Below are 24847 nucleotides of genomic sequence, written 5' to 3' on the forward strand. Positions count from 1 at the left end.
AACACAGAACAGCATCTAGCATACCTATTTTCAAAGTATTTTGTCCTACTAGAACAGTTTTTGGTATCTATTCCCATACACACTTGTTGAAACTTTTATTTAGAATTTGAGTCCTAGTATGTAAACATTTCTCAAATAATCTTGTGTCACTAAGACCCTATATATAGGTTTTATAACTTCCATTATAGCAAATGGCAAAGAATGTTTATGGTTTTAGGTCTCACCTTGAGTAACAGCCCTCTGGTAGCCACACCATGAATCACTGCTCGCTGGTGAGAGTGCATGACCTGAGTTGTCTATCATCTGTGGATGATTTATGAAAGAATGTAGCGCATGCTGCCTTTTTCATTCCCTCAAGGTCATTTTTAATATGTCTTCTAATGCACTTACCATTAGTAAATTTTTTTCTCTTCAAATACCTCTTCAAGTTCCTCAGTCCTGTACCTAATCTTTTGTGGACATGTGCAACACATTCCATTTTTTCCAATTTTTGTGTCAACATGAGGTTTGGATTCACAAACTTTTTGGTACCCTTTTGGGTCTCCATCTCCTAAGTACGTTGCATAGATCCCAACGTATTTCTCCACTGACCTGTGAAATAGCTTCACAACACCTTCAGATGCCATCCCTCCACTAAAATTAATCAAACGTTTATGATTTTCAGTCTCACTAGTGCAGCCATGATAGTACTTGATAATACATTCCACATCAATGACATCACCATTGTTCAAGGAGGTAGCTACATACATGTGTTGCTGTCATTCATGCCTACACTTTCGGAAAACCATTTTTTTGATACTATCATTTGCTACTTCATCTGAAGTCTGTAGAATAATTCTGCTCTACCTTTCAAATCTTGTAGAGGGAGGTAAGTCCATAAGAGAAGAGAAAATTTGTGTACTTCTGTAGCCAATGCCTATACACTTCACAGCATAAGCAAGTTTAATATTTTTGTTATACACTCTCTGTTTAGTTACGCAACAAGTATAAATACATCTGCTTAAATCACAAAAATTACCACCAATTCTCGATTTTGAAGCACAACCTCTTCTAACATGCATCTCCTCAATTACCTTCACATCACTATTGCCACAGTCCTTACACTGCAAATCTTTATTTACTAGTTCAGATAGAGCAGGGAGTTCGATCATAACAAACCTGAATCATTAGTTGTCGTTTCAGTTCTAGGTTCAAAGCACTTGGAGCAGTTGAAGCTGATTCAAGTGTTGTATCACTTTGCATTTCCATGTCACCAAAGTTAACACGTTGGGTGAACCGATTCCTGTAAAATTCACTTTGTTTAACACCAAAATTCTTAATTTGTACCATTGCTTTCAAGTGGAGTAAGAAACTCACAGACACAATAAGAAACTCACATCGCTGTAAACAAAATATTCGTGCCAAAATAACAGCAAACAATGACTACACTCTCTGATTAAAGGAAAGATTAGCATCTATAAAACATTTGCAGGTTATCCAACTTAAGTGACTAAAAAGTCATAAAAACGAAAAAAATGAAAGCAAAACCTTATCTTTAAATTTCTTTAATTTTTGTATTTTCTGTGGTGCCTTTTTCTGGAAGTAAACTTTTTCTCATTCATATACTACAGAGAATTTTTTACAACAAAAATTAAAAAATCCATTTTTTGACAGTCATTCACTTACAAGGCCCCTTCAATAGCAATGACTTTGGTGTTCTTTTTGTTATTCGTTTACAATTACATACAGTCTACTGCATCAAATTACACTGATATTAAAGCTATGCATTTAATCTAACGTTCAGAATTGCTAGTTTGTTCGCTGTGTGCAGAATTGTTTTATACAACATCACTTTACACTACTAGTTTAATATTTACATTGGAACATGGCTGTACATGAACATTAATTATATCACTTTTTGCAGTATCTTTGGAAATTCGCAATGTGAACTTTGTTCGGCCATTATTTTATGTGCTGTGCAGCTGTGCTTTACATGTATGTGTTCTGTTTGCATATTGCACCTAGTTTATTTCTTTATTCCAAGGAAAACCCCGTTGAAGGGCCATTGCCAATCTTGTACCATTGAAATGAGAATGCACACCAATTACTCTACAATGCAAAACTAATGTATGAGGACATCAGTAAGTGGCAAAATAAGCACACAGTTTAAGCGCAAGATAGATGACCTGAGCCCACTTGCCTGCTGGATAATGCACTGATACATGACATCATCCTATAGAAAATATGTACTTTAGTATTTATGCACATGAGTACATATACTATTATTCAAAACTTTTATCTTGAGCTTGTGGGAGATGTCCTTCTGACATTAATAGTGCTCAGTTATTTACAACTAACCACATATTTTGAAGCCAAAGCATAAATGAATAATCTTAAAAATAACACACTATTTCCAAATTCTGGTTAGAAAACTTTGCTACCATTTTCAATTTATGACGTGAGACGTCTTTATAAGACAGATTTTGGCTTTAGAAGAAAAATGGAGTTCTAGCAAAGTCACTTTTAATGCGCTTTAAATGCATTTCATCTTTCCTTTACAATATCAATTAATTGCTTTGAGACTTCTCCTCTCACAACTAATTCCTCTATGTACATGAAAATAGAAATGAAATATCTACACATATATATATATATGAGGTGTTCAAAAAGTCTCTCTGCAGTGCCGTATGATTATTAGTCACGCTGCAGTGAATATACCGAAATGAAACTCAGTGAAACACAAGTTATTAATTTATTGAATATTCATTTTTACTTACAAATTTTTCCACTAAATGTTGAAAGTGTCCCCCCTGTTGTTGAATACACAATTCAATTCGTCTAATTATGTTTCCAAACAGAATCTGTAACATTCCTTCTGTAACAGAAGCAGTGAAAGTGGATATTGCAGTTGTCAATTCATCGATGGATTTTGGACGGTTTTTAGAGACAGTTGCTTTCGCTGCACCCCAGAAGAAAGAGTCAGGTTGTGTTAGGTCAGGCGATTGTCGAGGCCGAAGTCCCTCACTGCAGTATCGTCGTACGTTTATTGTTTCGTTGTAAAATATGGGACCCACAATCTGACGTCTAGAAATTGCAGTCCAAACTCCTATTTTCACAGAATGAAGTGGTTCCTCACGAATACACAATGGATCTGCTGTACTCTACATAAGAGAATTATGCGAGTTTATGTACCCGGATAAATGAGACCACACCTCATCAGTGAAAAACTTTTCATTAAGAATATCCCTTCCATTTTGTTGAACGAAAGTTTTGAACCATTGACAATAGTGCAGTCTCTTGCCATGATCAGTATTTTTCAGTTCTTGCACGACTGTCGCTTAGTATGGGAAAAGTTCTAATTTTTTCGTTACAGCTGTGTGGGCCGTTCCGACACTAACATCGATTTCCTGGGCGAGTTTTCTTACTGACTTGTTCGGACCCATCGACATATTATCGTAAATATCGAGTAGTTTATCCTCAGACAAATAGCTAGGACGACCACTTCTCGGTGCATCTGTCACTGAACCCGTACTTCGAAATTTGTTAATCAGATCTCACACAGTATCGCGATTTGGGAGTGTCGTCTCCGGAAAAACTGAATTAAATGTTTGACGAACTGAAACTGTGTATTTACCGCCAGCTTTGAACACTTGTTCGACTAAAAACACACGTTCTTCAATGGTTAGCATTTTAACAGTGACAAAAACGAAACAAACGAACAAAGAAACTAAACTTAAACGTTCACATCAACACATAACGACACACACCAACGATACTACTGATGCTGGCTGAGATAAACGAAACAGCGGTATGTTGGGAGAGACCACTTGAAGGGAAGTAACCCAGACAGGCGAACAATCATATGGCACTTGCAGCTAACAATCATATGACACTGCGGAGAGATTTTTGAAAACCTTGTACAATACAAATGTCATATTTATGAAATAAATTTCTTGAGATATTTGTGTGGATATACAGCCCTAATTTTATTTTATAGCATGTTTCTACTATTCCCTGTTCTAGCATTGTCTTAATTTCTTTTTTATGTCCTCTTTCTTGGTCCAGGGAACTGAGTAGGTTGTGTGACGATACATCTCTTGAAGCTTAACTTGCACGTGATATATGTATCCTTCTACCTGTTTTTTCCGCAAAGACTTGTAGGTATCTGTACAAGAGATTGCATAGATCATTTCTCTGCTGCTTACGTAAGTAATCTGATTCTAAAATCTTGTCTGGTAATGATGCCTCTAGATGCTTCTTGTTGTTGTCAACATTAGCACACTTGGTAAGAAGCAACTGAGCTTCCACTTGTCAGTAGAGGTTCAATCCCGACAAACTCGATTTTCACTCACTGGTAGAATTTGCAATGGCGAGCGTTTGTTTTGAGTGAATCCAGATTACATTTTCTCCATCAACTGTAATACAGTATTTGCCTACCGAGAAGTCGATTTTTGCACCATTCTCTTGAAAAAATTCTGCACCAATACTGCAGTTGACTGACAATTTCTCAATTACCAGGATAGTGCAGAAAATGCTTCATTTCCTGTAAATATTCAATGTTTTCAACTGAGTCTGCCAACAAATATTTTTCGACATGGTGCCTATTTCACCAATAATTCGACAATTCTGCACTGGTAATGTTTGAGGTGTACCCTGCTCACATATTCGTTTAAACAAATTATAAGAAATAACTTTGCAGATGCTCCGGTGTCAATTATTACTACTGTAGGTACTTAACCTACTTCAGTTTCAAAAGTGGATTGTACCACTGTATTGTTTTCCTCTCTGCAGGAAGTTTCTCCAGAGAATAATTAATAACATATATCAACACTGTTATTATAACCGATTAGATTGATCTGTTTTTTGTATTGCCCCTACACTATTCCACGACCACTATCTGAGGGCTTGATGTGATTGAAAATAGTTTGTTGGCAAGCTATTTGTAATTGAAAGAGTTTCATGATGATTTCTCCATTGGCAAAAGATCCTGCAATAGTCCCCCATCCAGATCTCTGGGAGGGGATTGCCAAGGGGGAGATGACCATGAGAAAAAGATTGAATAACCAACAAGAGGATAACGTTCTACGAGTCAGGGTATGGAATGTCAGACGCTTGAACGTGGTATGGAAGCCTGAAAATTTGAAAAGGGAAATGCAAAGGCTCAATCTAGATGTAGTAGGCATCAGTGAAGTGAAATGGAAAGAAGACAAGGATTTCTGGTCAGATGAGTGTAGGATAACACCAAAAGCAGCGAATATGGTATAATGGGAGTAGGAATCGTTATGAATAGGAACATAGGGCAGAGAGTGTGTTACTGTGAACAGTTCAGTGATAGGGTTGTTTTTATCAGAATCGAAAGCAAACCAACACCGACGATGTTAGTTCAGGTATACATGCCGACACTGCAAGCTGAAGATGAAGAGAAAGTCTATGAGAATATTTAAATGGTAATACAGTACATAAAGGGAATGCTAATCTAGTATTCATGGGGGACTGGAATGCAGTTGTAAGGGAAGGAGTAGAAGAAAAGGTTGAGGAGAATATGCGCTTGCTACAAGGAATAAGAGGGGAGAAAGACTAATTGAGTTCTGTAATAAATTTCAGCTAGTAATAAAGAATACTCCGTTCAAGAATCACAAGAGGAGGAGGTATACTTGGAAAAGGATGGGCGATACGGGAAATTTTCAGTTGGCTTACATCATGGTCAGGCAGAGATTCCGAAATCAGATACTGGATTGTAGGGCATACCCAGGAGTAGGTATAGACTCAGGTCATAACGTAACTGTGATGAAGAGTAGGCTGAAATTTGAGAGATGAGTTCAGAAGAATCAATACACAAAGAAGCAGGATATGAAAGTACCAAGAAATGACAAGATATGCTTGAAGTTCTCTAAGGCTACAGATACAGCAATAAAGAATTGTCCAGTAGGCCAGCACTTCCCCACGTGTGGTCCGCGGACCACTTAGGGGTCCGCCGGCTCTTTTTAGGGGGTCCGCGGACACCTTTCAACAATTCATGTAAAATAATGAGTAAAATTATTGAATAAAAAATGTGAAAATCAAATTCATCACTATTTTTTTTTTCGTGTGAAAAACATGTGTACTTTTACTTCAGGTCGTGTTCCCAAGCAGCCTTTGCAGTTCCTAAGTGAGAACGCATACACAGTTTAGTGCCGGAGAATGGGGCTTCTCTGATCGACTGTTTCGCAACAATACGGGGATCGTTTGTACTCCAGCTCACGGCGCTAGATGCGCTGAAATCTTTTACGCATATGCGGAGCGAGATTTGTCGGCCAATCATAGCGCTCACTGGCACGTATGCGGCCCCAGGCATCATTAAATGTTAAACTTGCTTTGTCAGTGCGCTACCTATTTCATAAGTCGATATTTGACCAGTTTATTACTTCTAACTTGGGTCGGTGGCTGAAGTGAGGATCATTGAAGAAGTGTGCAGTTTCTCCATCGCCTTTACAACAAGGGAAGTATCCAGTTTAAATGAATGAGGAGGGGGGACGACCAAAGGAAGAACAACCACAAGAAGCTCCACAGCCGGATTTATTATGTGTTAACGCTGCAAGTACTCCATTGGTTGAAATATCATGTGGAAGTGCAATAACCAAGAAGCTAAGCACAACGAAAGATATTTAGAAATGGGCTTTAAGGAGACATAGGAGGGTAAAGCTCAGTGTGTAATTTGTGTGCGAGTCCTTCTGAACAGTTCAATGGTTCCAGTTAAATTGCGACGTCATTTTGAAGGTACTCACCCGGATTTCCAGGCTAAAGACATCGATTTTTTTCAAAAGGAAGAGTGCTGAACTAGCTGCTTTCAGCATTGCATGAAAACTCATGCAAAAACAGTTAATGAAAATTCATTAAAAGCTTATTTCTTGGTTAGTTATCGAGTGACAAAAACAGGCAAAGCTCATACCATTGCAGAAAAACTCATGAAGCCGCGTGTTACTGATATTATTTCTTGCATGCTAGACGAAAAGGCAGTAAAGTTTGTATCTTCAGTGCCATTATCAAACAATACTGTCAAGAGATGCATTGTTGACATGTCAAATGATGTGAAAGACACTCTTGTTTCTAGTATCCAACACAATTCATTTTCTCTGCAGATAGATGAATCCACTGATGTTGCAGGATTAGCGATTTTATTGGCTTGTGTCCGTTATGAATATTCTGGATGTTTTGAGGAGGACCTCTTATTGTGCAGACCACTACCTGCCAACACAACAGGTGCTGAAATATTCCGTCTATTGTATGATTTTTTGAGGACTACCGAAGTTTCATGGTCTAATTGCATAGATGTGTGCACAGATGGTGCAAAAGCTATGACGGGTTCTACAGTTGGAGCAATAACGAAAATAAAAGAAAACGCCAAGAATTGCAGCAGTAGTCGTTGTGCTTTCCACAGATATGCTTTAGCTACAAATGCCTGTTTAGTTCAACAAAGTTTTAGACGAATCCATTCAAATCATTAACTATATAAAATCAATGCTGTTGAACTCAAGATGTTTCACAATACTGTATGAAGATATGAAAAGCCTTCATGGTTCCCTGATTCTGCACATGGAAGTGAGGTGGCTCTCACGTGGGAACATGGCACTTGCATTAAGAAGCTTTCAGTTCCCATGGGTTTCGCCTGAAATTTAAAGTTACTGTGCTTTTGACTGACTAGGGGACTTTCGACTGAAGAAGGGGTCCGCCAGCTGAAAAGATTGGGAAACCCTGCAGTACTCTATACAGTTGAAGAGGAATGGACACCTGTAAGAAGAGCAATCACAGAAGTTGCAAAGAAAAATATAGGCACAAGAAAGGTAACCGCAAAGAAGCCATGGGTAACTGAAGAAATATTTCAGCTGATCGATGAAAGAATAAAGTACAAAAACGTTGAGGGAAATTCAGGAATACAGGAATACAAGTCACTGATGAATGAAATGAATAGAAAGTGCAGGGAAGCAAAGATGAAACAGCTGCATAAATTGAAGAAATCGAAAAAGAAATGGTTGTCGGAAGGACTGGTTCAGCATACAGAATATTCAAAATAAGCTTCGGTGAAATTAAAAGCAAGTGTTCTAACATATCAGTAAATTAGCCTACTATGCCTATTTTCATTCACTGCTTTCATATGACATCATGTTTTGCGGTAATTCGTCATTCAGAGAGAAAGTATTCATTGCACAAAAGCGTGTAATCACAATAATAACTGGAGCCCACCCAAGATCATCTTTCAGGCATTTATTTAAGCAATTCACAGTAACTTCGCAATACATATATTCCCTTGTGAAATTTGTCATTAATAACCCATCCCAGTTCAAAAATAACAGCGAGATGCATAGCCACAACATTAGAAGAAAGGATGATCTTCACTATTCTGGATTAAATCTCACTTTGGCACAGAAATGGGTGAATTATGCTGCTAGAAAAATATTTGGTCATTTGCCAAATAGTATTAAAAGTCTGCTAGATAGCCCACCAACAGTTGAAAGCAAAGAATTTCTGAATGGCAACTCCTTCTACCCAATAGATGAATTCTTAAATATGGAGAAGTAACTGTAAAAAAAAAAAAAAGACATTGTGTAAAGAAAAGTTATGTTAAAGTGACACGTTCCACATTATTACGAAGTGTTGTATACATGATCTATGGAACTAGGATTAATGTATGTACATTAAGAGTGGAATGGGAATTCCACTGTTGAATGCAGAGGAGAGAGGGAAGAGGTGGGAAGAGTACATTGAAGGCCTCTATGAGGGGAGGTTTGTCTGATGTGATAGAACAAGAAACAGCAGTCGATATAGAAGAGATAGCGGATCCAGTATTAGAATCAGAATTTAAGAGAGCTTTGGAAGACTTAAGATCCAATAAGGCAGAAGGCATAGCTAACATTCAATCAGAATTTTAAAAATCGTTGGAGAAGTGCAACAAAACGACTATTCACATCGGTGAGTAGATTGTATGAGTCTGGTAATGTAGCATCTGACTTTTGGAAAAATATCATCCACACAATTCCGAATAGTGCAAGACCTGACAAGTGCGAGAATTATCGCACAATCATCTTAGCAGCTCATGCTTCCAAACTGCTTACAAGAATAACATAGAAAAGAATGGAAAAGAAAATTGAGGATGTGTTAGATGGTGGATCAGTGGGGATTTAGGAAAGGTAAAGGCACCACAGAAGCAATTTTGACGTTGTGGTTGATAATGGAAGCAAGACTAAATAAAAATCAAGACACGTTCATAGGATATGTCGTGCTGGAATGGCGCAAGATGTTCGAAATTCTGAGGCAAATAGGTGTAAGCTGCAGGCGGAGACAGGTAATACACAATATGTAGAAGAGCCAAGAGGGAACAATAAGAGTGAACGACCAAGAACGAAGTGCTCGGATTAAAAAGAGTGTAATACAGGGTTGTTGTCTTTTGCCCCTACTGTTTAATCTATTCTCTGTATTCAACAGTGGAATTCCCCGAATGAGATATTCACTCTGCAGTGGAGTGTGCGCTGTTTTGAAACTTTCCTGGCAGATTAAAACTGTGTGCCGGACCGAGACTCGAACTTCCGAGTTCGAGTCTCGGTCCGGTACACAGTTTTAATCTGCCGGGAAAGCTTCAGTGGAATTCCCGTTGTACTCTTAACGTTAAAACACTTGCTTTTAATTTCACCGAATGTTATTTTGAATTTTCGGTAAGCTGACTCAGTCCTTCCGACAATCATTTCTTTTTCGATTTCTTCACATTTACGCAGCTGTTTCATCTTTGCTTCCCTGCGCGTTCTACTCTTTTCATTCGTCAGTGACTTGTATTCCTGAATTTCCCTGAACGTTTTTGTACTTTATTCTTTCATCGATCAACTGATGTATTTCTTCTGGTGCCCATGGCTTCTCCGCAGTTACCTTCTTTGTGCCTATTTTTTTCTTTCCAACTTCTGTGATTGCCCTTCTTACAGGTGTCCATTCCTCTTCAACTGTACTGCCTACTGGACTATTCTTTATTGCTGTATCTGTAGCCTCAGAGAACTTCAAAGGTACCTCGTTATTCTTCGGTACTTCTGTGTCCCACTTCTTTGTATATTGACTCTTCCCGACTAATCTCTTAAATTTCAGCCTACTCTTTATCACTACTACCGTTATGATCTGAGTCTATATCTCGAATAGATTAGATTAGTTTTTCGTTCCATAGATCCGTGCTGAGGAGATCCTCGTGGATGTGGAACATGTCAATTTTTTTTAAAGCTGGAATAACAATACTAATAGTATGAATATATACAATACATGATTTGTTTTTATTAAAAAATTCATCAATGAAGTAGAAGGAGCTGGCCACTAGTAAGTCTTTCAGGCTCCTTTTAAACTGATCTTTATTTGTAACAACATTTTTTATTTTTACTGGCAAATTATTGAAGATGAGTGTTCCTGAGTTGTGGATCCCTTTTTGAACTAAAGTAAGTATTTTAAGTCCTTGTGCAGATCATTTTTGTTCCTGGTATTGTATGTATGAACTGAGCTGTTTGTTGGAAAAAGAGATATATTATTTAGGACAAATTTCATTAAGGAGTAAATATACTGAGAGGCAGTAGTTAGTATAATCAGTTCTTTGAACAGGTTTCTACAGGACGTCCGTGAATTTCCTCCACAAATAATACGTATTACACGCTTTTGGACTCTGAAAACTTTTGTTTGACTTGAAGAGTTACCCCAAAACATTATACCATATGACATTACGGAATCAAAGTATGCAAGCTTTTTCATTTTTATGTCGCCTATACTGCTAACACTTGAATTGAAAATACAGATTTGTTAAGGCGTTTCTGCAGTTCTGTGGTGTGCTCCTCCTCAATCATTTGGATAATGTCTGTTTTTGACTACACAATTTAGCAACTGTCAAAAGATTCGTTTGATCTTTTATCGACGATCCGTAATCAGAATTAAACTTGTTACTGTCATATTAGAGTATTGAAAGATTTGATATAGAGTACTTTTTTGAACTGTGTTTATTGCAATATCGCTGAACTACATTTCTATTCACGCTGTGTCCTTGAAAATGGTCACCAATTTTTTGTTGTTAAGTTGGCAATTGATGTATGCAGTTAAGCATTGTCTCGTTGTAAGGTTGTATTGATATTGAAACATAAGATGGCGTTGTGATGTGGATAATATTCAAACTGTTGTGATGTGTTCGTCAGTCTAATATTGATTACATTGTTTCGTGTTTCGGTTAAAGTGTACATTTGTGTATGAGGTAAGACGAATATTTTTTGTGACTTCTGTTACGTGAAAGTTAATTTGGTGTTGCCAGCGTTTGTAATGTTAAGAAAGTGTGTTGCAAATAGCACGAAGTTATGTGCGGAACAATTTTGCCAGATACTGTCAGCCGAATTTTGCAAAAAATACATTAGTGTCTTATTGCAGAAGCTTGTGTTGTGCAATGTTGTTCGGAAACGAACTGTTAGACTTTTAATATGGAATAGTTCTATGCCAAGTAGACCTAATTTGAAAGAAATTTTAAACAGACATTACTTACAGGATGTAACTACACAATGCCAAGTTAGAATAGAAGTTTCATGAAATTAAAGATTTTGATACGCTTTCAGTGGGGGGGGCTGCAAAAATATCAACCGAGCTTTCCGTCAGTGTTGGAGAAATTACAGAGGGCTTACGATAAAACTAGTAGTAATGTAATGCCGAGGTTATTTTGGTTAGGTGTCAAAATCTCAATGATCCCTTATTCACAATTTTCCTACAAAATACTATCAAAATTAGCGAAGGAAACACTTGGCAACATTTCAACTTTATTAACAGCAATTTTATAGCTAGGTTCTTCTCAATGCTTTGTATACTGTCACAGTCTAGTCCAGTGGTAGACAACATTTTTCATCTACCACTCACTTTTGTATCTCTGTAGCAAAATTTCCTTTCTGCTCATAGGTTACAAGTAATGGTGATTTTACAAGGTAGGGAAGTAAGTTCATAAAGTTTACAAAACAGTTACAGCGAGCTAAAGCATATAATAATACTAATAATAAATTGTCACGTACTTTGTCAAAATTTTGTGAAAACATGCAGAATTCTGTTTTAAACACCCTACCAACTATTACCCACCATGAAAGCTGGAACACCCACTAGTGGGTGCTATGAACCAGATTGAATACCACTGATGTAGTCTAGTGCTGATCATTAAATGTTTCCTTTATCTACACCTATACCGTGCAAACCAATTGAAGTGCATGGAAGAGGGTATGTCCCATTGTACCAGTTATTAGGGTTTCGTCTCTTTCCTTTCATGTATCGGGCACAGGAACAGTGATCGTTTCAATGCCTATGCTATACTTAGTCTAATCTTGCCCTTGTGATTCCCTTTTAGTGGGCACTAGGTACCAGATTGAGTACCACTGGCTCAGTCCTTTGCTCATCATTAAGTTTGCTTTATCTACATCTACAGCCATACTCTGCAAAGTGCGTGGCAGAGGGTACATTTCATTGTAACAGTTATTAGGGTTTCTTCCCATTCCATCCACACGTATCTGGTGCACCCCTGCCTACAAATTTCATTGTGTTTGAACAAGTCTTGAACCTTACGTCGTCTTGTGAATCTCGTTTCTAGCTCTCCTGACATTTTGGAAGATGTGACAGTAATCTTGAGTGTGATGCATTCCACTGTTTCTGTAGGCTCAACATTTGATGCCTCTGAGGAGAATGACAAATCATTGTGAATCTCATTCTGGCTCATTTATCGTAATTTTTAGCGTGATTTGGTTTTGTAAAACAATTGCAGCAGTGCTTTGCAAACTCAAAACTGATGGATGCAAATTATTGGACGTGTTATAAGGTCATGGCCAAAGATAAAATTACGTATTCTCCCCCCTCCCCCAATCTCTTCAAAATTGGTTGTGGCGACAGACTAATGTGTGGCACAGCTAGAGGCCTAGATTATACCGGAAGGTGACAATTTGGTTGTGAGTTGGCGAAGCCAGTGAATTTTAAAGCGGAAAATCTGGTTGTGGAAGCAAATTAACCAGTAGTGAAGCTAATGGTTATGTCTGTGGCCAGAGTGTAATTTTCAGTCACCTTTGTTGATAGGTCTGGAATTTTTCCAGTGTGCGAGTACTTTAAATCTTTAACACAAGACAAGTATTATAGTTAGAAACTGAAAGGGAAAAAAGTTTATCGTTTGCTATATTATTGCTGTTCATGCAGTTAAATATCAGCATCAGTCATGACATTTTAATTTATTACTTCTGAACTACTAACTCTATTCACAACATAGTTTGCAAACAGCATCCAGGTATACCACTGAATGTACTTGCAAAATTGTATCACTGTAGGACACACAATTCAGGAGATATGAAGTCATAAACATTGAGATGGGTGAAAGACTTGATTTTGTGTAAAATGGAGCACAGCTGATCCATACTATATTCTGTAGTGTTTGATGATTATAACACTGAGTGACTTCCAGCAAACTCCAATCATAATTTCAAACATTTTCTAAACTTTTTCTCGTTTACATGCTTAAAGTCAAACATTTAACACATTAAATGATTTGTAATCTAATCAGACGTTTGAAGCTGTTTTATACGATTTTGCCGATGATACAAGTATAGCTATCACACCCAACAGACAAGAATTAACTGGTGAAATTGTAAATGATGTTTTTCAGAAAATCATTAAGTGGTTCTCAGCAAATGGGCTCTCATTAAATTTTGACAAAACACGGTATATAGGGCCTACAGTTCCACACAGTAAATGGAATGGCATAATTGATAAATATAGACTTCGATCAGAAATCGGTATCTAAGGTAGAATATTCAAAATTTCTGGGTGTATGCATTGATGAGGGATTGAACTGGAAAAAACACATCGAGGATCTGCTGAAACATTTGAGTTCAGCTACTTATGCTATTAGGGTCATAGCAAATTTTGGCAGATTTACATCTGAGTAAATTAACTTACCATGCCTATTTTCATTCTCTGCTTTCGTATGGCATCATATTCTTGGGTAACTCATCATTGAGTAAAAGTGTTCATCGCACAAAAGCGTGTAATCAGAATAATTGCTGGACCCCATCCAAGATCATCCTGCAGGCACTTATTTAAAGAGTTAGAGATCTTCACTGTAGCCTCACAATATATATATTCACTTATGAAATTTGTTATTAACAATCTGAATGAATGCAAAAGTAATAGCAGTGTACATGGCTACAACACTCGGAGAAAGGATGATCTTCACTACTCAAGGTTAAATCTAACTTTGGCTCAGAAGGGGGTAAATTATGCTGCCATGAAAAGTCTTTGGTCACTTACCTAATAGCATCAAAAAGTCTGACAGATAGCTATATAGCATTTAAAAGGAAATTAAAAGAATTTTGTAATGGCAACTCCTTCTACTCATTAGATGAATTTTTTGGTATAGTAAGTGGGTAATTTCCCCAACCACAACAAAAAAGTCATGTAATATTTTGTGTAATGTAATATCTTGTATAGACATCTTTTATTAACCTTACACGCTCCACATCATTACGAAGTGTCGTATTCATGATCTATGGAACAAGTATTAATGTATTCTGTACATGGGAGTTTGATTGTTATAGGTGGTTTATTATAATTAGGCTGGCTTGTGCTAATAACACTTTGAAGCTCTGCAGTAAACAAAACAAAGCAGTACTTACTGGCTGCTAGATTCTATTAAAGTGGCAATAAATGGTTCTGTGTCTCCTTGGGAACTAATACTGTCTTGGTGGCAGCCTTCCCAGTGACTGGCTGCCGTCAACAATTAAACATTGAGCATATTGGCCATTGTGTATCTGTAAATGAGTGATTGGAAGTTGAGCATTTCTACAGTTATCTGTAGGTAAACATTACCATATTCCCATTTTAGAATTATTTCCACTGTCATAATTTATCGTTTGTAATAAGAATGGATATAAAGTAGAAATATTAGCAAATATACAAAATTACAGAACCTGAAGAAACTAAAATTTACCAAACATTGAATATAACTAATTTGTGTAAGCCTTAGTTATATTTTCAAACTCATTTTGCAGTGTATGTGTGGTAGGAAAAAAAGCACACTAACAATTTGCATACAAAAAAAATCTGCTTTTGCAAATGAAACAAAAATATAGAAACCTGTTAATATTTAACAATGTGTGGTCAAACTTACTAGATCCTGTTAAAAGCCAACATCAAATTGGCCAAAACTGACTCTCGCCGAAAGCCGTGAATCTTTTGTACATTGAGCACAAGTTTTACTTAATATAGTTTCATTATGTAGGCAATGTAAAGTTCTTTCAAATTGGATCATTCCTCAATAGGTCCACTTTGTATGGCCTCACCCTATGAACAGAATGAAAAAACTGTGCATTTACTCTTATTGAAGGCAGGTTTTGTGTGTGTGTGTGTGTGTGTGTGTGTGTGTGTGTGTGTTTTAATTGTAGCTCTGGTAAAATTTTTATTTTACAGTCAGTATGGCGATACCGCCATATATTTTGGGGCCACATCCATGGGCCACGATGATGGCCCAGCAGCAAGCGGCACATGCTCAGCTAGCAGCTGCTGCACAGGCCCAGGCAGCTCATGTGCAGGCAGCACATGTTCAAGCTGCTCACGCTCAGGCTGCCCATGCCCAGGCAGCACACGCCCATGCACAGGCAGCACACGCTCATGCTCATGCGCAAGCTGCCGCACAGGCACAAGCTGCCCAGGCTGCGCAGCAAGCAGCACAAATGCAGGCAGCAGCAGCAGTTCAACAACAAGTCCATCCACAGGTTCACCATCATCCTCCACCTCCTGTGGTTCCACCCCCACATAAGCAAATTGAAATTATAACAGAGGAAAAACTGCAAGAAAAAGGTAAGTGTTTGCTGTTAATTGCTTTGATATCTTAGTAATGCATTCTTCAATGTGTGTTATGTACTTGTCATAACATTGTAAAGTGTACAGTAAAATTGTTCTCCGAATTGTTATTATATTAAACAATAAGGTGGTGTCAATGTTGCATTATGATTAAATTGTAAGTAGGTGACTTACTGCTCCTGCGTGAAATCTTCCCTGGAGTAGTGTGCTATTATGGATCGCTGAAATTAGAACCATCACATTTTGTATGGTGGATAGGAGACTACATCATGATGCTGTTACTGATTCTTCTACCTGTTCCATTTGTTGGTGATACATGCATAGCAACTGCCTTTTATTAGTGTATGAATCCTGATTGGGTGTGTAATTTTATAATTTTGGTCATTGTGTGGTGCGTAGTTTGGAAAAGAGTAACATTGACTAATCATATTGCCTTGTTGGATCTTTTACTGGATTTTTTTGAACATCTGTGTAATGCTCTGATGGCTGCCAGCCTCACAAAAGATGCAGCTTATTTTGTACCAATGAGCTGTGTATTGAACACACCAGATTTCTGTGGTTTACTTTCATTTTACATTCACTTTGCAAATTAGTTTGTGCATATAGTTACATTCCGAAAATTTCAAAGTGTTCTCTTTCCAAAAATAAAAAAAAAGATATATGTTATGAGCTACTAAGTCCTACCCACCACCTTTTAGTGTCCCTGGTACTCTCACTAATATAAAATAGTTTTTTGATCAAATATCACCCTGATATACTATTATATATGTCCATTTGAATATCACAGGATCGTCTGCTTTGTTTCTGAATCTTTCAGCATTGAGTTTCTTATCGTTTTTAGGCTGTCAGTCATGGTTTAATCTTAATTTTTTACAAATCTTGTGGAATTAATAATTTTCTGTAGACTATGTTTGGTAAAACCTAATAGGACCAGTACTGTTGTGTAATTGTTGAGCAAACAATAATTGTTGCACTTTCCACTAAATCTGATAGGAGTAACGAATGACACCTGGTTTTAATTACTTGAAGGAAGAAAGAAGCAGATAATCATAGTTCTTCACGACAATAAATTTAAACTTAATTTCTCATATCTCAATTTAATTATGGTCTTGTGGTGTGTAGTATGTCAGAGTGGGGGGGATGTGGTCACCAATCTGTGACTGGTGCTGTAGACCTAAACATATTTGAAAAAGTTATGACTCGCCACCAAAAGCTGCTCATAAAAATTTTTCTAAATTATACAACCAGTTTCAGTCCACAGACAGTCATCAGGTATCATAAAAGAGTTAGAACAACGTACAATTTGATATAAAAACAATGTTGTCAAAAATATAAAATTCCTAATTTGTCAGTATTGACTAATACTAATATAAAATACATTGTCAGTATTAAAGATTTACCAGACACAATGTAACATGAAGGAGAGCAGTAGCGCAGTGGTTAGACACTGGACTCGCATTCGGGAGGATGGCGGTTCAATCCCGCATCCGGCCATCCTGATTTAGGTTTTCCGTGATTTCCCTAAATCGCTCGCAGGCAAATGCCGGGATGGCTCCTTTGAAAGGGCACGGCCGACTTCCTTCCCTAATTCGATGAGACCAATGACCTCGCTGTCTGGTCTCCTTTCCCAAACAAACCCGAGGAAAGCAGTATGTGGTACGTTTTTACTAATGATGACGTAACTTGCTTTTTTGGCAGTGAATGATAGCATTTTTCAAACATTTATGAACTGTGGAGGGGCACCACCTTGTGAAACTGCACTTACGGTGTCCACAGCTCTTCCATTGTGTTCGGTAATTCGTTCATGTTGGTCATAACCAAACTGGTGACAGTATATGGTAGCTAATGAGAATAATTAAATCTACTGATTTCTATAGGTAGAAGATGCAAATGGATTACAATTGTTTTCGGTATGGACTATGGGAGGAAATGTAGGTCTGCTGACAGACCAGTAGTATAGACCGAAGCCTAGGTTAGGATGGAATGTGACAGTTCACTTGTGAGTTGGTGAAGTGACCAAATGTCAATACGAAAGGACAGTTGCCATGATTGATTTGCTTCGTAGCATTGCCCGAGATAAGTGTTTGTCACTGCAGGAACCTACCTGTATTTTGCTGAAAATTTGGATGATGTGGTTAAATTCTGATGTGATAGAACAAAATACCAGTTTACTTTATTTATTAACTGTAAGAAATTACCAATGAACATTGTCATTGGCTACTGACAACCAAATTACAGAACAAGATTGTCACTCTGCAACGGAGTGTGCACTGATACGAAACTTCATGGCAGATTAAAACTGTGTGCCGAACCGAGGCTCATTTAGTTCTGCAAGGTATGCAGGAGAGCTGTGAAGTTTGGAAGGTAGAAGACGAGGTACTGGCAGAATTAAAGGTGTGAGGCCGGGTCTTGAGTCATGCTTGGGTAGCTCAGATGGTAGAGCACTTGCCTGCGAAAGGCAAAGGTTTCGAGTTTGTCTCAGTCTGGCACACAGTTTTAATCTGTCAGGAAGTTTCATAACCAAATTACAATTCATCACATTCAGTTCCTGTTGTTCATCATACATGTTCTTACCAACGTTGGCACGCAACACACAACAGCTGTGGATACATTACGTGCAATTCTTCAGGCTTTCTCGGCGATATGTTGACATGTTGAATACTTAGCTCTTGCACCGGTTGTTCGTGTCATTCTCGCACAGTATTTAGATGGTTTGACTTGCTATCTGCTTTAGGTGCTCCCCGAGACTGTCTTAGTCTCGAGGAGCACCTGAACAAAACAGCAAGTCATGCTGTAGAAATATCGTATGAGAACAATGGGACCATCTGGCAGAATACACAATTATTCAACTGTAAGTGTGGTTTCACTGGAATTTTTATTAAGCTCTCGTGTCTACCAAACAACTCAGGTGAACTGCAGTAGTGAAAAATGCTGTAATGTTACCTTTTCTTGCATTTAGTTGAATAAATAATTTGTTCTAAATATTTCTGAGCAGGTAAGCCTTAAGTAAATAGGCTAATAGGTTTTCCAGACAGTATTCTTTGGGATTCTCCTTCACTGCCTATTTATACAATCCTTTACCCCTCTTATTTCAGAGCACAGGGAAAATCAAATGCTGTCACATGTCCCTTCTCTGACGTTCCGATAGCCTCTCGTATTTGCCTGTTCATGCATCAAATGGTTATTGATTGAGTGTTCATTTTTATTGTGCCACAGCTCAAAAATGGCAGCAGCTCCAATCAAAAAGATTCTCTGAGAAGCGGAAATTTGGTTTTGTTGATGCACAGAAGGAAGATATGCCTCCAGAGCACATTAGAAAAATAATTCGTGACCATGGCGATATGAGTAGCCGCAAGTACAGACATGACAAGAGGGTGTATTTAGGGTAGGTACTCTAAATATTGTGCATTGGTACATTGTAAATGAGGAAATTATTTCTCTAATTGTTTTTATATAATTGCAGAGCTTTGAAATACATGCCACATGCAGTCATGAAGCTACTAGAAAATATGCCAATGCCCTGGGAGCAGATTAGAGATGTGAAAGTGTTATATCACATAACAGGAGCCATAACATTTGTAAATGAAATTCCGTGGGTAATTGAACCAGTGTACATAGCACAGTGGGGGTAAGTAGTAATTATATGCAGGTATTGTTGTCATGCTTTGTAACACTGTAATACTACATTAATTTGATTCAATGGTGATGGTATGATGATAATTGTGTTATGTCCAACATCGTGTACAAATCAACCTGTTTTTATCAGAACAATGTGGATTATGATGCGTCGGGAGAAGAGAGACCGTCGACATTTCAAAAGAATGCGGTTTCCTCCGTTTGATGATGAAGAACCTCCATTAGATTATGCTGACAATGTGCTAGATGTTGAACCATTAGAAGCTATACAGATTGAGTTAGACATTGAAGAGGATGCTGCTGTGTACAAATGGTTTTATGATCACAAGCCTCTGGTTGGAACTAAGTAAGTATTATGGACACTTTTGGAATTGGTTTTATTTTGCATCTTATAGATAGTCCATTAATGAACCCTATTTTCTATCCTATGGTAGGCATGTGAATGGCCCGACATACAGGCGTTGGAATCTAACTTTACCACAGATGGCAACATTGTATCGCCTGGCTAACCAACTGCTGACAGACTTGGTCGATACAAACTTTTTTTATTTATTTGATCATAAGTCGTTTTTTACTGCAAAGGCTCTAAATATGGCAATTCCTGGTGGCCCTAAATTTGAGCCATTAATAAAAGATTCTAATCCAGCGTAAGTATTTGTTATCAAAATGTAAAAGTTGTAGTGTGTTTTCATAGAATGTATTTGTGCTTATTAAACTTAGAAATCGTACATCATAATCATTTTTACACTGTTTATTGTGTGTTTCATGGTTAACAGTGACGAGGATTGGAATGAGTTCAATGACATAAATAAAATAATCATTCGACAACCCATTCGTACAGAATACAGGATTGCATTTCCATATCTCTACAATAACATGCCACATTATGTTCACTTGTCGTGGTAAGTACCACATTATACTGATTTTAAATTTAGTGTGGCATGCAACTGAAGTCACGTTAAACTAAAATAAATATGCCAGTTGGAAAGAAGGAATAAGTTTCCTGTTCATGTGCTGTAAAGAATTTATGTTAAGAGTTTATATTACAGTTACTTGAAATGTCTTTCATGTCCTATATTTAAATTTTTGGGGTGTAAGTACTGGCCAGCTATTGTCTCTTTGTAATTTTAGCAGTTTTCTTAATTGAATTCTCATTAATCTTATGGTTAATTTGATCCAGAAGACTGATAATTATCTCCCATTACCTAACACATACAAAATTAAGGGCTGATGCAGAAGTTTTGCTTCACATACTTTTTCATTGTCAGAATTTTAAATGATCATGGGAAATTCTGCAGCTGTAATAGACAGTATCATAGATGCAAAATTTTTGCTTCCTGGTGTATTGTTGTATAAAACCTGAGTTTCAGAAAGGTTGTTCAGAGTTAAATCGTTGCACTCTGATTTTTTTTCTAGGTCTACTTTTATGAATTTTTTAAAAATTCCTTGTAGTATTTTGTCACCACTCATGGCAGTGTTGTTATGTCACAAATACATGTCTGTCACATAGTATTTATCTTCTATTTTCTTACTTAATTGTTCACTTAACTAGATTAGAGAGTGCCTTCTCTATTGCTGTTGTCTTTCATGGCCATGTAACACAGTGTCATGTGGCCAGCAGCAGCCACAGCAGGTGGCTCTCCTGTGCTGGCATGGCAATCAACATATTTTTAACCTCAGCCCAATTTAATTTTTACACCTGTTTTGTGTTTGGCAAATTGAGTTATCATTTTAAATTTTGTTAACATTTACCATGTTACCTGGACATAAGGTTCTGTGATATCATTCTGTGGCTGATCACAAATTATCTGCAAATGGTAATTCCTTTGTGTTGTCTTGGTATTCAACCTGAATTGAGTGCCCAGCTAAAAATTAATAGCTCCAGCAAAATTATATCATTTATCACACCAATTGCAAGTGCTTACTTAGTGTTTCGTAATGTCTTAACTACATAAAAAATGAAAGAATTCGTGACTTCTGTACATTCTTAAATTAAGGGTGTTCACTTGCAGTACACTTACAGAAGAAAGCAAACATTTCATTCAGTAAATGGTGTAAATTTGAAATGTTACATATATTGCTGACAATTATTAATTTAGGGCTATCTTCTTACAACAGTATAAAACAAATTTTTTTCTTGCCATATGTATTTAACCCTTGTTATTTGCAATGCATCTTTGGTGGCATGGAATATGTACATATCCGTGTTTAAACTATTTTAATTTATATTTTGGGCTAAATTTTTTGATGTTATGAACAGTTCTGGCACTTTCTGCTTATCTATGATGTAGTGATAGCATACATTTCTGCTTACAAATTATGTAGATTCGGGTCTCCATTTGTTCTTTCTCTTGTTTTGCAGCTGTTCGTTGTCTCCTTACTGCCACACAAAATTTTGTTTTCGCAGCACTAGGAACTGAGCATTTGTTTACTTGATTATGAGATATCTGTATATTTTCAGTATTCTTTTTATTCATATAATCTCTGTCACCTTATGATGTTAAATATATGTTTGTGGTGGTATTTCCTCATGTGTCCACAACTATTGTTTTATTAATATAAATTTTTCTTGTAAAATGTACATAAATTTCTGTGGGAGAGGGAGGTTGGTTGATCTGCTTCTGTGATGAGGCCTGTGCTTATGGATATTAGAAGGATGTACTAGACAGTTTTGTCAAATATTATAGTTCTTACAAAGAAAGGTTGGTGATACTCATTATGAAAATCGATTTGATGGGTATGTTCCCACACAAGTTTTAGAGGCATATGTAAGCAATATATGTCTGTACTAGCAGTGTGGTAGAATAATTGTGACTGTTATTGATTACTGTTTGGAGGAATTGAGTAATCGCTGAGGTCACATACATACAATTCTTAGGAGATTCTTTCTGTAGTTGTCATGTATATTCTTTGTTTAATTACTATTTTTTAATCTCTTTGCAGGTATCATACACCTAATGTTGTGTACATTAAAACTGAAGATCCTGATCTACCAGCATTCTATTTCGACCCTCTCATTAATCCAATTTCACATAGACATTCAATGAAGGTAAGTGTACTAGTTTAAAGCCGGTATTACCCTATCAAATTTCTTTGTCGAAGATTTGATAAAAGATATGATCAAATATTCGTCAAATTTATTTGACAAAGATCTCTGACGTGGCGCTAAAAAGGTGTATTACACTGTCATCATATTTTTCGTCAAACTTCAAGATGGCTGACAACAACAACTTGTTATTAGCTGCAACAGTTGCTTGTTCCACAATTGCATTGTGTGCACATGTGGAAGAGAAGCAGGGGGGAAAAAAGGAAATGTGCCTGGGTGAAGCCGTGGGTTTTACGACGAGACAATAAAAGCATTCAACAAAACTTGTTACGTGAGCATGTAGAGGAGTATGTGAAGTCATACATAAATTAAGAGTGGATGAGCATACATTTCAGTATTTGCTCAGTGAAATGTATCCTCATATCACAGAGCACAATACTCACTTAAGAACTGCTATATCTGCAGAAGACAGGCTCACTGTAACATTCAGATTCCTTGCTGGAGGAGGGGGTTAGGTCAGGTCAGGTCTCCAATCTTCTTAATCTATTTTTGTATTTGGGGTAACTCACATTGTAAAGCGCCTCATCAGCTTCATACATCTCTGTTGATTTTGTAGTTGTTGGTACACACCAATTGTATTTACTGACCATGTTTATAAACACACTACAGATGACAGAACGCTGCAGCGATGTTAGTGCTCCACGTGGTAACATGTCACATTGCAATGAACAGAAGACAGGCGACTCTTATGATCAAATCTACAGCGAGGCCTTAGATTTGACCAAATTTATTTGACGACAAACGAGATTTGTCAAAGTGCCCTATTATGCCATCAAACTTCTTTGACAAAAATATTTTACATATCAACTTTGACAAAGAAATTTGATAGTGTAATACTGGCTTAAGGGAGTTCTGGTAGCATCATATTTCTTTTCTAGTCTAATGTTATTGGCTTATCAGCAGCTGCATAAATTTTATGAAATTTGTATATTGTTAGTGGTACTTCAACCAAGATTGTCTTCATAACATTTTATTGGGCAAGTTTGTAGAGGGTGAAGTTGTATGTTGATCATTATTCATGTACCTCCTTGGCAGTGTTATTAAAAAGGTTTATCTAAAATTATTATTTGATTTTATATTCTTATATTTCAGTTAATACTGAATTTAAAATATAAAGCATATGAAAGAGGGTAGTTTGATGTTCCAGCATTTGTATTTGATAGCAGTTGAGGTGTGTGTCAATATTGACAATCAGTGTTATCTGCTGATGACAACTACTGTTGAATATTTGATAAAACAATTGACTGTTCTTTGAGCTGACCTTTCTTTGGTAGGTACTTTGGATATCATTGTCTTATTATGCTGTTAATCGGAAATGGTATAATTAATTTTGGTGCAGAGGATGCACATATCTTGAAGAAAAATGGTACACTGGCAGAGAAAGTATAAGTGACAGCGTTCTTTGTGAATTTGAAGTTGTTAGTTGTAGAAAAAATGCTACGGAATGTGTTCACTTCCGTGGAAACTATGCCATGAAATTTTTTGCTCATCTGAGTCTGTAATGTGCTGTAGTGTGATTAGGTGCTAGAGTTGAATGCTACTGCCCCATGAACATCCATTCTATACAATTTACTGAAATACATTCATCATCACAAAGTGAAAGGAACACAAGAATGCAGATGGGGAGAGAAAATTGAAGTCTGCTGAGGCACAGGTCACAGTCACCACAAATACAAACTTCAAGAAGTGAATATACCACCTTTTTACTTACTACAGTGGAAACAAAATGAGATGGTTTGATTTCATTCTTGTGCGGCAGTGTGACTTAAAAGTTGTCTCAGATGTAACTATGAACAGTTCTACACAATTCACTGGTTGTCCAAATGCAAATGAAACCTCAAACCTACAAGTCAAAGGAAGAGATAATCCAGTGGTCTGACATGGACTAAATGGCTGCAACTCAAAGAATTGGTAAAATGACACCATTTCAGTTAAGTGCGGCTCATGGTTTCTGTACTGAGGAAGGCTGCGACATTTACCGATTTGAACCAACCTAGACCTCAGACTGTGCTACAGTCAGTTTGTAACCACAACCAAGATTTTGGGTGGGAGCATCACATTTGTTCCAAAATTTATGTGCAGTATCTCCTTTTCAGTGTATAATGAACTATTAAATAGCACTGAAAGTTAGCTTCAATATAAGATCTACAGGTAGCAGCACATTTTTCTGCCATTGTCACAGTTCGATCTTTTAATTCAGTGTATGTTAGCTTTGCTGCAGGCTTGATGTTTTTCATCTTTTTCTAAACCTAAGGCATTAAATATTTTGCATGT

The 24847-nt window shown here is 37.1% G+C and overlaps 1 protein-coding gene across 1 annotated transcript in view; it reads left to right on the top strand.

Moving 5' to 3' along the window:
- The first annotated feature begins 11107 nt into the window (after positions 1–11107).
- The window catches only part of LOC126175960 (pre-mRNA-processing-splicing factor 8), a 102814-nt gene continuing 89074 nt past the window's right edge, over positions 11108–24847 (top strand). The window contains exons 1-8 of the mRNA XM_049923050.1: positions 11108–11218; positions 15439–15828; positions 19048–19216; positions 19295–19459; positions 19598–19813; positions 19902–20114; positions 20244–20369; positions 22411–22516. Of these exons, the coding sequence (XP_049779007.1) occupies positions 15444–15828; positions 19048–19216; positions 19295–19459; positions 19598–19813; positions 19902–20114; positions 20244–20369; positions 22411–22516 (1380 nt within the window). The 5' untranslated portion in view covers positions 11108–11218; positions 15439–15443. The remainder of the gene's footprint in view (positions 11219–15438; positions 15829–19047; positions 19217–19294; positions 19460–19597; positions 19814–19901; positions 20115–20243; positions 20370–22410; positions 22517–24847) is intronic.

This window comes from Schistocerca cancellata, chromosome 1, assembly GCF_023864275.1.
Source record: "Schistocerca cancellata isolate TAMUIC-IGC-003103 chromosome 1, iqSchCanc2.1, whole genome shotgun sequence".
Lineage (NCBI taxonomy): Eukaryota > Metazoa > Arthropoda > Insecta > Orthoptera > Acrididae > Schistocerca > Schistocerca cancellata.